At 47.2% G+C, this 14,708-nt stretch overlaps 1 protein-coding gene across 1 annotated transcript in view; it reads right to left on the reverse strand.

Annotated features, from left to right (window-relative positions):
• The window catches only part of STARD9 (StAR related lipid transfer domain containing 9), a 155,529-nt gene extending 141,042 nt beyond the window's left edge, over positions 1–14,487 (reverse strand). Inside the window, exon 1 of the mRNA XM_044271258.1 lies at positions 14,317–14,487. Within this exon, the coding sequence (XP_044127193.1) occupies positions 14,317–14,363 (47 nt within the window). The 5' untranslated portion in view covers positions 14,364–14,487. The remainder of the gene's footprint in view (positions 1–14,316) is intronic.
• Between the last annotated feature and the right edge of the window lie 221 nt (positions 14,488–14,708).

Here is a 14,708-nt window from a genome sequence, read left to right on the forward strand (position 1 = left end):
GCGAGGTTCCAGCGGCAGGGAGGCGAAGGACTGAGATACTCTGTTATTTCAGCTGGAAGTCATCCAGAAGAACATCTGGTCACACAGTCTTCAGAACACTGGTATTTCCGCACAAGTAACGGTTGTGGAGTCTTCACTTCTGCAATCTTCTAGAGATCTTACTGCACCACGTGAGACACTGATGACTTATGATTCTGCATTTTACGAATTCACTTTCTACTTGGAGAAAAGACGTTGACCCCTCTGCTTTCTGCCCAAAAGACCTACTATGAAATCAGTAATCTGTAAGGCGTGTTTCACAACTGTGTTGCAGATCAGCTACTTTCACACTCGCGTCATGGTTCTACACAGACAGATCCGTTCAGATAATACAACCGCATGCATCCGTTCAGAACGGATCCGTTTGTATTATCTTTAACATAGCCAAGACGGATCCGTCTTGAACACCATTGAAAGTCAATGGAGGACTGATCCGTTTTCTGTTGTGCCAGATTGCGTCATAGAAAACGGATCCGTCCCCATTGACTTACATTGTGTGCCAGAGAGGAATGGAGACGGATCGTAGCCAGACTGATGCATTCTGAGCGGATCATTTTCCATTCAGAATGCATTAGGGCAAAACTGATCCGTTTTGGACCGCCTGGGAGAGCCCTGAACGGATCTCACAAACGGAAAGCCAAAACGCCAGTGTGAAAGTAGCCATTCACTATAATAGATATGCAGATATGCAGAGAATTGTCCGGCTGAAAAGTGCTGCGCACTGCATTTTTCATCCAGCCGATTCTCGGCATGTTTGCCAGGTTGCAGCCAGATCTCTGCCGCTCCCCATTATAGTGAATGGGGCCGGCGGGTGTCAGCTAGAGTCCGGCAGTGCTGGATCCAGACATCAAGGAACAGCCCGCCAGACATGCCTAACAGAAGAAAACCATTGCATGCAGCGGCTAAAACCCAGCATTTATGCTGGAAATCGTCCGGATCACTGCCAGACCCCAGTCAATGGGAATTTGGCAGTGAAGTAGAGGATCCGGCAGCCTGCCAGATCCATAAACGGAGATGTGAACGAGGCCTAAGACATTCACATGAAGTAAATTTTTGATTGCCACCCTGAGGGCAGTGTAGCGACAGACCTGACGATTTCAGGGGTGCTGTCACTTCGGGGATGGCGTTCAGTACAGGTTTGCTAACAGAATATCCGCACAGATTTCCGTGTAGTTTTCTGTGCGTTTCCGAACCAGATCAGCACCAAAAAGCATGTGTTACTTGCTGTTTTTGGTGCAGATTTGCAGCGGACCTCACACTTTCATTGAAATTAGTGAAATCCACACAAATGATATATTTTTTTTAATTGCACAAATAATTGACATCCTGCAGATTTCAAAATCCACACGTCAGGTCATTTTCCACACCTAAGAAAAAAGCAAAGCGTCCATGAGATTTGTCTGATCGCATACACGTTCCTGGTGCTGTATTAAGGCTCGTTCACACAAACGTTCTTTTGCGTGCCGTATACGGGCCGTTTATTGCGTTCCGTATATGGTCCGTATACGGAACCATTCATTTCTATGGGTCCGCAAAAAAAAAAATATGAATTTACTCCGTGAGCATTCCGTTTCCATATGTCCGCATTTCGGTTCCGCTACATTTTGATTCTTGACCTATTATTGTCCGCAAATCACGTTCCGTGGCTCTATTCAAGTCAATGGGTCCGCAAAAAAACTGAACACATACGGAAATGCATCCTTCTGTCTTCTGTATCCGTTCCGTTTTTGCGGAACCATCTATTGAAAGTGTTATGCCCAGCCCAATTTTTTCAATGTAATTACTGTATACTGTATATGCCATACGGAAAAACGGAACAACGGATCCGTGAAAAATGGTCCGCAAAACACTGGAAAAGCCATATCGTCGTGTGAACAAGCCCTTACGCTATGGTTTTTCCACACAAGAATCTGCATAAAAAACAACACGTAATCCGCAATACGCCGGTGCTACGAGGAAGAGGGGTCCAATGAAACTCGCTGTCCCCGCTCTCTTCCGCCTCCTGACCACAACTGGCAGGTTTCTTTCCTGTTTTGCAATAAATTGTGCAGATTTATGTGCATTTTTTACACATTAAATGACACTTCTTTTATAGCTCACATTATTACAGTAAGTGAGAAGTGCCGCTCAGCAGATGAATGGCTGCAGCCTGACAATGTAAATACGGAAAAGACCTGCAAACACACAAGTCATTCACAAACAATGTCCCTGGTCACCGCAAACTATAACTGATAGTAGCACAGCAGCCAGGGCACAGCTTTCAATGATGTAAGAGAGGAAAGAAGACTAACCAGTGCTGGAGGAGCTCAGAAACCGAGACCAAGAAGAAGGGACAGAAGCCCGTGAGGGGCGCTCCAGTGTCAGGACTTATTTACACACCAGTGTTTGGTCAGTGATTTCCATCAGTAAGGCCCCTTTCACATGAGCGAGTTTTCCGCGTGGGTGCAATGCGTAACGTGAACACATAGCACCCGCACTGAATCCTGACCCATTCATTTCAAAGGGTCTGTGTACATGAGCGTTTTTTTTCACGCATCAGTTCTGCGTTGCATGAAAAACGCAGCATGTTCTATATTCTGCGTTTTTCATGCAGCCCTGGCCCCATAGAAGTGAATGGGGCTTCAGTGAAAAATGCATTGCATCCGCAAGCAAGTTGTAAGCATTCTGAATTAAGAATGCTATTGTTTTCCCTTATAACCATGTTATAAGGGAAAATAATATAATGATCGGGTCCCCATCCCGATCATCTCCTAGCAACCGTGCGTGAAAATCGCACCGCATCCACATTTGCTTGCGGATACTTGCGATTTTCACGCAGCCCCATTCATTTCTATGGGGCCTGCGTTGCGTGAAAAATGCACAATATAGAGCAGGCATGGCCAACCTGCGGCTCTCCAGCTGTTGTAAAACTACAACTCCCACCATGCCCTGCTGTAGGCAGTCTGGGCATGCTGGGAGTTGTAGTTTTGCAACAGCTGGAGAGCCTCAGGTTGGCCACTCCTGATATAGAGCATGCTGCGGTTTTTACGCAATGCACAAGTGATGCATGAAAATCACTGTTCATGTGCACAGACCCATAGAACTGAATGGGTCCGGATTCAGTGCGGGTGCAATGTGTTCACCTCACGCATTGCACCCGCACGGAAAACTCGCCCGTGTGAAAGAGGCCTAAGGGTTACATAGGATCATAAATCAATATAATGCTATGATAATACAGAAAATGGCTGCACACCATTATACATACAAACAATGGGGATCATTCTAAATAAAAGTGCTATCAAACCTACTATAAATGAGTCAATGGAAGCTCTCAACACACATATTTGATCAAACGTGTGTCGGGCCCATCTATCAGACGTCAACGTGGCTTCCGCAGATGGGTCCCTAACACTAATACACTGCCTCTCATGGACTTACCTAAGGCTACAGTTTTCAGGGCAGTGTAGGAACCAGCTACATAAGTACTCTGCTCAGAAGTCCCAGGTAGATGGGCGTTGTTCAGTCTAAAAGAGGCGCTACCCTCAATTAATACTACAAGAAAATTTAGACTAGAACATACACTTCAATCGGTCCGCAAATCCGGAGATGCGGTGCGGAACGGAACGGAACCATGGAACGGAAGCACTACGGAGTGCTTCCATTCCGCAAAAAGAACAAACTTGTTCTATCTTTTTGCGGAACGGACAGATCGCGGACCCCATTCAAGTGAACGGGGTCGCGATCCGCATGCGGCTGGCCCACGGTCGGTGCCCATGCATTGTGTGTGCAAGACGCCTAAGGCCAAGTGTGATTAAGGCCTCTTTCACACTACCATATGGCTATTTCAGTGTTTTGCGGTCCGTTTTTTTCATGGATCCGTTGTTCCGTTTTTTTGTTTCCGTTGTGTTTCCATTTTTTCCGTTCGGCATATACAGTAATTACATAGAAAAAATTGGGCTGGTCATAACATTTTTAATAGATTGTTCCGCAAAAACAGAACGGATACGGAAGACATACGGATGCATTTCCGTATGTGTTCCGTTTTTTTTGCAGACCTATTGACTTGAATGGAGCCAGTGATTTGTGGGCAATAATAGGACATGTTCCATTTTTCAACGGAACGGAAAAAACTGAAATACGGAAACGGAATGCATACGGAGTACATTGTTTTTTTTGCAGAACCATTGAAATGAATGGTTCCGTATACTGACCGTATATGGAATGCAAAAAACGGCCCGCAAAACGAGGAAAAAACCTGGTAGTGTGAAAGAGGCCTAAAGGGACTGGTTCAGTTCACCTTTATGAGTTGTTTTCTTTTTTTTTTTTTTTACAGACCGCCGGAATTGTTGCCAGACCCGCAGAGGTGATTATACTTACCTGATCCCACCACTGGGTTGCGGCTCCATGGCTCCCCTGACAGTCCTGCAGGTTCCAGATCTCACTGAGTCAGCATCCAATTTCAAGCAGGGCATGTGGCCGCGGCAGCCTATCACTGGTCATTGCAGTGACGCGTCACCCATACAACATGTGCAATGTGTCCGGATGTTGACAAGAGAAAATCTGGAACCTGCAGCGCCACTGGGGCAGCAATGGAGCCGGAACCCAGTGGTGGGGATCAGGTAAGTATGATAACCACAGTGGGTTTAGCCACACTGTGGGGTCTGTAAAAAAAAACATAAAAAAAAGGTTATCCAAGCCACGATGGTGACTAGCATCGGGTGTGACACTAGGGAGGCTTGTTCCCGTCCCAGCCTGCTATTGGAGCTGCAGCGGTGGCCATGCAGGGATCTGGAGGGACCCGGATGCCGGGGCCCAGGCATTGTTGGGGTATTTGCACTATTAGGATAACCCCTTTAAGGACTAATCTGACTCTTGGTTTCATCCTTTGATGTAACATGAGGGCAATGAATGTATCTACACCACACTGCTGGCATGTATGTACAGTCCCACAAGGGTAGACCCATTTTTAATCAGTATAGCTAATCTAACCATTACAAAATAATTCTGCCGTTCACTTTCTCACGACACAAGTTTAAACTTGCACAGGTATTAAAATTCCACACGCTAAATACAACACGAGCTACAAGGAACTGCAGTCAATGGTCTGACAGATGGCTGTGTGAGAGTGTGAACAAGGCTATATGTCCACGCTGCTGTCATAACAACGTGTCACACACTGCACGGGAACAGCAAGGTGCGCCATCGGAGGAAAAGCCAACTGCTTGGTTTCTCAGGCTACCTGCACAGGTTGCGGACTACACACATTTGTCCCACGAGGATTTTTGTGCGGAAAAACCACAGCGTACGGCTCGGAGGCGGACCCATTCATTTCAATGGGGCCGCAAAAGATGCGGACAGCAGCACTAAGTGTGCTTTCCGCATCCGTTGCTCCGTTCTGTGGTCCGCAAAAAATATATAACCTGTCCATTCTTATCCGTTTTGCAGACAAGAATAGGCAGTTATATTAATGGCTGTCCGTGCCGTTCCCCAAATTGTGGAACGCACACGGACGCCATCTGTTTTGCGGATCCGAAATTTGCGGAACGCAAAACACACAACGGTCGTGTGCATGAGGCCTAAGGGATCATGCACACGGCCGTTGCCTGGCTGTGGCCATATTGAGACCCGCAAATGGCGGGTCCGCAATACACAGGCACCGGCCATGTGCCTCCCGCATCACGGATGTGGATCCATTCACATGACTATGGAGTGCTTCCGTGGGTTTTCTGTCCGTGCCTCCGCACCGCAAAAAAGTAGTGCATGCAAGTGAATGGGTCCGCCATCCGCATGTGGCTGCCCCACGGTCAGTGCCCGTGCATTGCGGTCAGCAATTTGCAATCCGCATCATGGGCCTGGCCAGCCCACGTTCGTGTGCATGAGCCCTAAGGCTTCGTTCACATCACCAGCCAGCCTTACCATTCTCCTGCCCAGTTTAGGGGCAGGAAAATGGAAAGGACGGATTCGGCACATAACTGTGCCAAACGGAGCCCACGGGCCCCATAGACTATAATGGGGTCTGTTAGGTTTCCGCTCAGAAGAAGATTTTTGAGCGGAGACAAAAGTTGTGCAGGCAGGACACGTCGCAATAAATGGGTACTTGTGCTGTCCATGGAAAATGCGGACAGCGCACGTCAGTGAAAAACGGAAATGTGAATGAGGCCTTGTAGACTACCAGCAAAGTGTATGAAATGCTGTAACCACAGCTGTGAAACGTCAATCAAGGGGCAGGAGGCAGGATCTGGACACGGCAAGCCTGGCTCGGAGGATGCAAGAGCCATTGTTCTTGACTTGAAACCATTCATTAACATACAAAAGGGGCGCAGAATAAACATCATTTTATTGGTATACATTAAACACATTCAAGACATGGGCACTATTAGGGAATTTAGGTGCAATTAAATTTTAGAACACTGCAAAGTGAAGGTTTGTGACTTTTGTACGCTAGCTTCTGATGTGCAGGGACATAGTAAATGACCCCCAATACACGCTATGAAGGAGCCTTTTAAAGGAGCCTGCACATCCCCAGCAGTATACACATGGATAAAATTACATTAACATGCCATGTACTAGACAGTGGAGTCTGCTGTGAATGGGGACTGACAGAAGAGAGAGTTAACATCAGAGGACAGATAAAACTGCTCCTGAAGAGGGGCATTGTGTGGGGCGCGCACTCATGCATCCGGTATACTCGTAACACAGACCACGTGACCGACAGACTTTTCACATTCCTCAAATTGTGAACGCAATTTCATACAACCTGAACTATGTGACATCTAGATTACAAGACTGCTTATAGGGTACTTTCACACTAGCGTTGTTGGATTGCGGCAGGCAGTTCCGTTGCCGGAACTGCCTGTTGGATCCGGAAATCCGTATGCAAACAAATAGCATTTGTTTCCGGATCCGGATGCAGATCCGTCTGACAAATGCATTGCAATACAAGATCCGTCTCTCGGGTGTCATCCGGAAAAACGGATCCGGTATTTATCTTTTTCACAGATTTAAATGTCTGCGCATGCGCAGACCAGGAAACCGGATCTGTTTTTCCAGAACACTTGGGGCCGAATCCGGCATTAATGCATTTCAATGTAAAATAACGCCGGCAATCCGGCAAGTGTTCCGGAATTTTAGCCGGAGAAAATACTGCAGCATGTTGCGATATTTTCTCCAGCCAAATACCATAAAAGGGACTGAACTGAAGACATCCTGATGCATTCTGAACGGATTGCTTTCCATTCAGAATGCATTGGGACAAAACTGAAGCATTTTTTTTCTGGTATTGAGCCCCTATGATGGAACTTAATACCGGAAAACTTTAACGCTAGTGTGAAAGTACCCATAGAGATCAGCATAAATAGCAATCCCATAACATGGGCTTATTATCCTACAAGCAGAGCCATTCTGATAATAGACATGCAGTTCTAGGACGAGTCATAACCCCCATCACTACCTCTCCCCCCAAAATCTGTCAGAATATAGGGCCCCCGATCCAGTAATAATAGGTGCTTGCTGACACCAACCTGTGACGCCAGAGCAGACAAGCAAAAGTGTAGATTTTAAAAGGGTTGTCCTATCTCATGATATTGATAACCAGCAAACTCTGATGCGGCCATCGATGGCAAACAACAGTGTTCAGTGGTGAAAGCAGGTTCTGCCGCGGTACTAACGATGGCCGCATCAGAGCGTGCAGGAGGACTGGATAATGTGGAGACATACAGGAGCAACATTGGGTGTCATAGTGCTGGGCGCCATTAGCTACCATGGTCGTTTCCATCTGGTGTTCGTGAAGAGAACATCAACCAGCCTTCAGTACGTCCGGCCCGGACAATCAGGAGGCAGGTGGGCATTTCTTCACTTGCAGGGACAGCCCCTCACAGGTGAAGAACTGTTGCTGATGAGACATCCCTAGTCTCAAAGTAAGCCAATCAATAGTTGGTCTAGAGCAGGGGTAGGTAACCTCCGGCACTCCAGCTGAAACTACAACTCCCAGCATGCATACTTGCTCTGCTCTTCTAAGAACTCACATGGAAATGAATGGAGCATGCTGGAAATTGTAGTTTCACAGCAGCTGGAGTGCTGAAGGTTGCTGATCCCTGGTCTAGAGCTAGACAAGAGTGTACATCTCTTCACCATATCATCTAGACTGAGCCATTGGGGGTCATTTACAAAGACCGGCATTTTACTCCAGCTTTGTTTCCCCTCTGCACTGGCGGAGAAAGCTCCTAATTTATGATGAGGCTCAGGCCTAGGTCTCTTTCACACGACCGTATGGCTTCTTCAGTGTTTTGCGGTCCGTTTTTAACAGATCCGTTGTTCCGTTTTTTGTTTCCGTTCGGTTTTTCTATATGGAATATACAGTATACAATAATTACATAGAAAATATTGGGCTGGACATAAAATTTTCAATAGATGGTTCTGCAAAAACGGAACGGATACGGAAGACATACGGATGCATTTCCGTATGTTTTCCATTTTTTTGCGGACCCATTGACTTGAATGGAGCCACGGAACGTGATTTGCGGGCAATAATAGGACATGTTCTATCTTTTAACAGAACGGAAAAACTGAAATATGGAAACGGAATGCATACAGAGTACATTCAGGTTTTTTTGCAGAACCATTGAAATGAATGGTTCCGTATACGGAACGCAAAAAACAGCCCGTAAACGGAAAAGAAAAAAACGGTTGTGTGAAAGAGGCCCTAGTCATGAATTAATAAGCACAGCGCCATAGTCCAAATGCCTGGAGTAGTTTTCACTCTACCTTTAGGCTCCATTCACACGTCCGCAATACTGTTCTGCATTTTGTGGAACGGAATTGCGGACCCATTCATTTCTATGGGGCCGCACGATGTGCGGCTCGGATCCGGAAATGCGGACCCACACTTCCGGGTCCACAATTCCGATCCTGTAGAAAATAGAACATGTCCTATTCTTGTCCGCAATTGCAAAATAAATCGCGCACTTTTTCTTTTCCTTTTTTTCTTTTACAGTGTTCACCACATAAGAGAGATTTTTTTATATTTTGGACTTTTCAGACGTGGCAATATTTAATATTTTTATTTATTGTTAATATATTTTATATTGGGAAAGGGGGTGATACTATACTATTTTCGTGTAGTTTTTTAACTTTTTTTTTTACAGTTAAGGCTACTTTCACACTTGCGTTCAGAGCGGATCCGTCTGGTGTCTGCACAGACGGATCCGCTCCTATAATGCAAACGATGGTATCCGTTCTGAACGGATCCGTTTGCATTATATTTCAGAAAAAAATCTAAGTCCAATTTGTACTCAGACGGATCCGTCCAGACTTTACATTGAAAGTCAATGGGGGACGGATCTGTTTGAAATTGCACCATATTGTGTCAACTTCAAACGGATCTGTCCCCATTGACTTACATTGTAAGTCTGGACGGATCCGTTTGGCCTTGCACGGCCAGGCAGACACCGGAACACTGCAAGCAGCGTTCAGGTGTCCGCCTGCTGAGCGGAGCAGAGGCCAAACGGAGCCAGACTGATGCATTCTGAGCGGATCCGCATCCACTCAGAATGCATTGGGGCTGGACGGATCCGTTCGGGGCCGCTTGTGAGAGCCTTCAAACGGAACTCACAAGCGGAACCCTGAACGCAAGTGTGAAAGTAGCCTTATTTAATAATAACTATTTCCCCCCTTAGGGGGTAGAACTTGGGATCTTTTGATCCCTTGACCTATTCACCCTAATAGATCTCTGTCAGGGTGAATAGGATCTTACACTCTCCCTGCTGCCCTGTGCACACAGCAGCAGGGTGCTGACCATGGCAGGCAGGGCTTCAGTAGCATCCTGGCTGCCATGGTAACCCATCGGAGCCCCAGGATTACACTGCTGGGGCTCCGATCACAACTGCCACCAATGAGGAGGCCGGGAGGGGACTCTGGCCACACTGTCCCAAAACAACCCTATAGGTCCGATGTCCTGTCACTCCCAAGTGCCGAGCACAGCGCAAAAACGCTCATGCAACAAAATATTGCTGCAAGCAGTGTTTTGGTGTCCGCCTCCAGAGCGGAATAGAGGCGGAACGGAGGCAAACTGATGCATTCTGAGCGGATCCTTATCCATTCAGAATGCATTAGGGCAAAACCGATTCGTTTTGGACCGCTTGTGAGATCCCTGAACGGATCTCACAAACGGAAACCAAAAGTAGCCTTACAAATCACTAGTCAGACCACACATGGAGTACTGTGTACAGTTCTGGGCTCCTGTGAACAAGGCAGACATAGCAGAGCTGGAGAGGGTTCAGAGGAGGGCAACTAAAGTAATAACTGGAATGGGGCAGTATCCTGAAAGATTATCAAAATTAGGGTTATTCACTTTAGAAAAAAAGACAACTGAAGGGAGATCTAATTACTATGTATAAATATATCAGGGGTCAGTACAGAGATCACTCCCATCATCTATTTATCCCCAGGACTGTGACGAGGGGACATCCTCTGCATCTGGAGTAAAGAAGGTTTGTACACAAACATAGAAGAGGATTCTTTACGGTAAGAGCAGTGAGACTATGGAACTCTCTGCCTGAGGAGGTGGTGATGGTGAACTCACTAACCCTGGGTTCACACCTGAGCGTTTCTCAAACGCACGTTTTACGCGCGTTTTTGTCGCGCGTTCTTATGCGCGTTTTTTGTAATAGTAAACCGTTTGACGCGCGTCAAAACGCCCAAAAGAAGCTCAAGTACTTGTTTGAGCGTCGGGCGTTTTACAGCGCGTTCGTACGCGCTGTAAAACGCCCAGGTGTGAACCATTCCCATAGGGAAGCATTGGATTTCATGTCTTGAGCGTTTTACAGCGCGTTTGAACGCGCTGTAAAACGCTCAGGTGTGAACCCAGGGTAAAGGAATTCAAGAGGGGCCTGGATGTATTTCTGGAGTGTAATAATATTAGAGGCTATAGCTACTAGAGAGGGGTCGTTGATCCAGGGAGTTATTCCGATTGCCTGATTGGAGTTGGGAAGGAATTTTTACCCCTAAAGTGGGGAAAATTGGCTTCTACCTCACAGGATTTTTTTTGCCTTCCTCTGGATCAGTTTGCAGGATAACAGGCCGAACTGGATGGACAGATGTCTTTTTTCGGCCTTATATACTATGTTACTATCTTACTATGATAGCAGACAGGAAGACAGAAGGGAGACGGCACGTGTACACTGTGCGCGCTGTTTCCTAGTACAGCTGATCGGCGGGGGGGTCCCACACCCGACAGCCCCGCCTTAGGATAGGTCATTAATCTTAAAAAGCCCGGACAACCCCTTTAAGACGAGTGAGGGTGAACACACATCAGATCCGCACAAATCGCTGTGTCCATTTAGGTTCCTTTCTGCAGCATCTCAGCACCAAAATACCAAAATCTGCAATTTCTAATTGCGGATTTCTGTGCGGAACAGATGCGGTTTTCCAGCAGATCTCGCCCTTCTATTGAAAAGGGTGAATTCTGCAGCTAAGGATACTTTCACACTAGCGTTTTTCTTTTCCGGCATAGAGTTCTGTCCTAGGGGCTCTATACCGGTAAAGAACTGATGAGTTTTATCCCCATGCATTCTGAATGGAGAGCAATCCGTTCAGGATGCATCAGGATGTCTTCAGTTCAGTCTTTTTGCCTTTTCAGGACGAAGATAATACCGCAGCATGCTGCGGTTTTATCTCCTTCCAAAATTCCGGAACACTTGCTGGAATGCCGGATCCGGCATTAATTTACATTGGAATGCATTAGTGCTGGATCCGGCATTAAAAATATTGCAATACCGCATGCGGAGACCTTTAAAAATGTAAAATAAAATGGAAACGGACAAACGGACAGACAGATCCGTTATTGCAATGCATTTGTGAGATGGGGCCGCATCCGGATCCGTCTACAAATGCTGTCCGTTTGCATGCAGATTGCCGGAACCGCATCACTCTTCCGCAAGTGTGAAAGTAGCCTAAAACCGCAACCATAATTGGCATGCTACGGATAAGTAAATCCACACTGCAGGTCAATTTCCTCACAGAAACAATCTACATAGTGTGATCTCATACACTTTGCTGGTACTGTACTACTCGGGGGGGTTTTCCGCACGGGAACGCACGTGTATTCCGTAACATGTGCAGGTGGCCTTATAAATCTCAGCGCTCATCCTGCTGATCATCACGTGCTGCGACACTTTATCTTTGTTGGAAAACTGAAGTACTTACAGAAAGTAAAGCACGTCAGACTCTTCCGGACGTTCTTACCACAATCATCTCTGTTTGCAGGAAACGCAGCATTTTCCTTGACAATCGTTTTGCACAGAAAGTGTGTGGGGGGGGGGGGGGGGTGTCACGTGACCTACACAGTCCCAGCGCCTCTCCTCACATATTAAGACCAAGACAAGGAGAACTGGGAATGCTACCGGAAATGGATTTTAAGGAAGCGTGCATTTTCTGGAATAATATCCTTGAACAGAACAGATAATTCTCTACATGTATCTAGAAATACAGTATCACCATGAGACATTATAGTGACCATCGACACGGCGGTGTACCCACATGGACAGACACTATAGGTGCCCATTACATTTCTGCACATATAGGGGGAGAGTTATCAAGACTGGGGCTTTCTGCGCCTGTCTGTATATACCCTGCGCTGCCGGAGGATCCATACGCCTCGTCATCCTCCTGCAGTCTGTGTGCCTCACCAGAAATATACGCCAGCTCAGAGCTGCCGTAGATTTCTGTCTTAGGTCTCATGCACACGACCGTATGTATTTTGAAGTCCGCAAAAAACACGGATGACGTCCCTGTGCATTCCGTATTTTGCGGAACGGAACAGCTGGCCCCTGATAGAACAGTCCTATCCTTGTCCGTAATACGAACAATAATAGGACATGTTCTATTTTTTTGCAGAACGGAAATACGGACATATAGAAACCGAATGCACATGGAGTACCTTCCGTTTTTTTTTTTTTGCGGACCCATTGAAATGAATGGTTCCGTATATGGTCCACAAAAAAAAAAAAACTGAATGGACGCGGAAAGAAAATACGTTTGCAAGAGCAAAGGACGGCGAAAAAGGGGAGATGCGACAATTAAAAAAAAATAAAGTTGCAGTTTGCCACTTTTCAGACGTAAAAGGACTGCTAAATCTCGCCAAAAGATTCAAGCTCCAACCTCCTCACCTAATCACAGTCCGGGGTCCGCTCATGACGGAGGTGCGGTAATGTAATACAGCAGTATCTTAAATCAATGGTCCCCCAGGAAAGGGGCGAGCGGTAAGTAAAACCTCCAAAAAGTCGCTACATTTTGTGCAACAACAGTGCGCTCCACTGAAACCACCTCCCATTGTTTTCGATGTGAGCCCGCACCACCATTCACGTGCGGTTTCCAGACATGTCCATTCTTGGGGCAGATTCCGCACAGACACCACGGGAAACCACGCCGGGGGTCTGGGGTCTGCTCGAAACCCAGGGTTAAACCCCGAGCAGGTCTGTGGCGCCGAAACTGAAAAACCGAGGCGGATTTTGACAGTGTGAACATAGACTAAGGCAGGGATCCGCAACCTTCGGCACTCCAGCTGCTGTGAAACTACAACTCCCAGCGGGCTCACTTAAATCGGTCATTCTTGTAACTCTCATAGAAGGAAGAGAAAGATCCTGGGAGTTGTAGTTTCAGAACAGCTAGAGCGTCATAGGTTGCCGATCCCTGGTCTAAGGGTATGATTATTAGCCACATGGTAGCCTATGGCGAATCCGAAGACGACAGCGGGCAGGACGAGCCTTTCATATGCAGCTAATGCATTTTGTCCATGCAGAGTCCGTGAAAAGTGCGATCATCCTCATCATCCTTTCAGCGCCGTGGACAAAAAATTCACCCAGATTTTGTGCAGCGCCTGGAGGGGGTTCAGCTGCGGGTGTGAACACTGGCGTATGTGATGAAGAAATCCAATTCCTTACAAAATGCTCCAAAAAATACCAAACTGCGTCTTCCGGACGTCATTTCTTTTGTCCTAGGCAAAGTCTCACATGAGAGCGCCTACAACGCCAACTTTTCTGTCACACATTTCCAAAACCTTTACGACACCCGAAGACCTCCACATCCTAAAAAGTCGTTTGAAGACTGAGCGACGCGTTTCATGCCACATACAAGCTCCATACATGACTAGAGCAGCCATGACAGAGGCTTCCCCACGATATACAGCCCTGTATACCACCTCATAGGTGCCTGACATTACCAGGCGCAACTTTCTGTGCAACTACGACCCTCAGCATGCCTGACAGCCGCGCAGGGAGTTGTCGTTCTACCAGAGCCACTTACCTCTTGCTGAGCGGTCTCACCCGCAGCGCTACCTTGACATTGGCCATTTTGGGTAATTGGGGAGCCTCACGTCCTGTCCCAGGCTGCGGTCCTCGCCATGTCCCCCCTGTACATGCCTGTGACTGGCGGGGTGTGCTCCTCCGCAGAAATCCATCCAGGGGCGGGGAGTATTACAATAACAATTCCTTGCCCCGGCCGCTCTCCACGCCCCCCTCTCTTGTGAGTTTTGGTTTGGTCCAGCCCATTAGGGAGCTGCCACTTTCTAAGGATAGAGGGGCGTGCCTGAAGCGTGAGGAAGACGGCGGCGTGTAACCCTCGGTAACCAAGAGAACCGCGTCCTGGGCTTGTCAACGGAGACCGCGCCATGGGCTCTGCAGAAGGGATACACTAAC

Source organism: Bufo gargarizans, chromosome 11 (genome assembly GCF_014858855.1).
Source record: "Bufo gargarizans isolate SCDJY-AF-19 chromosome 11, ASM1485885v1, whole genome shotgun sequence".
In the NCBI taxonomy this organism is placed as follows: Eukaryota; Metazoa; Chordata; class Amphibia; order Anura; family Bufonidae; genus Bufo; species Bufo gargarizans.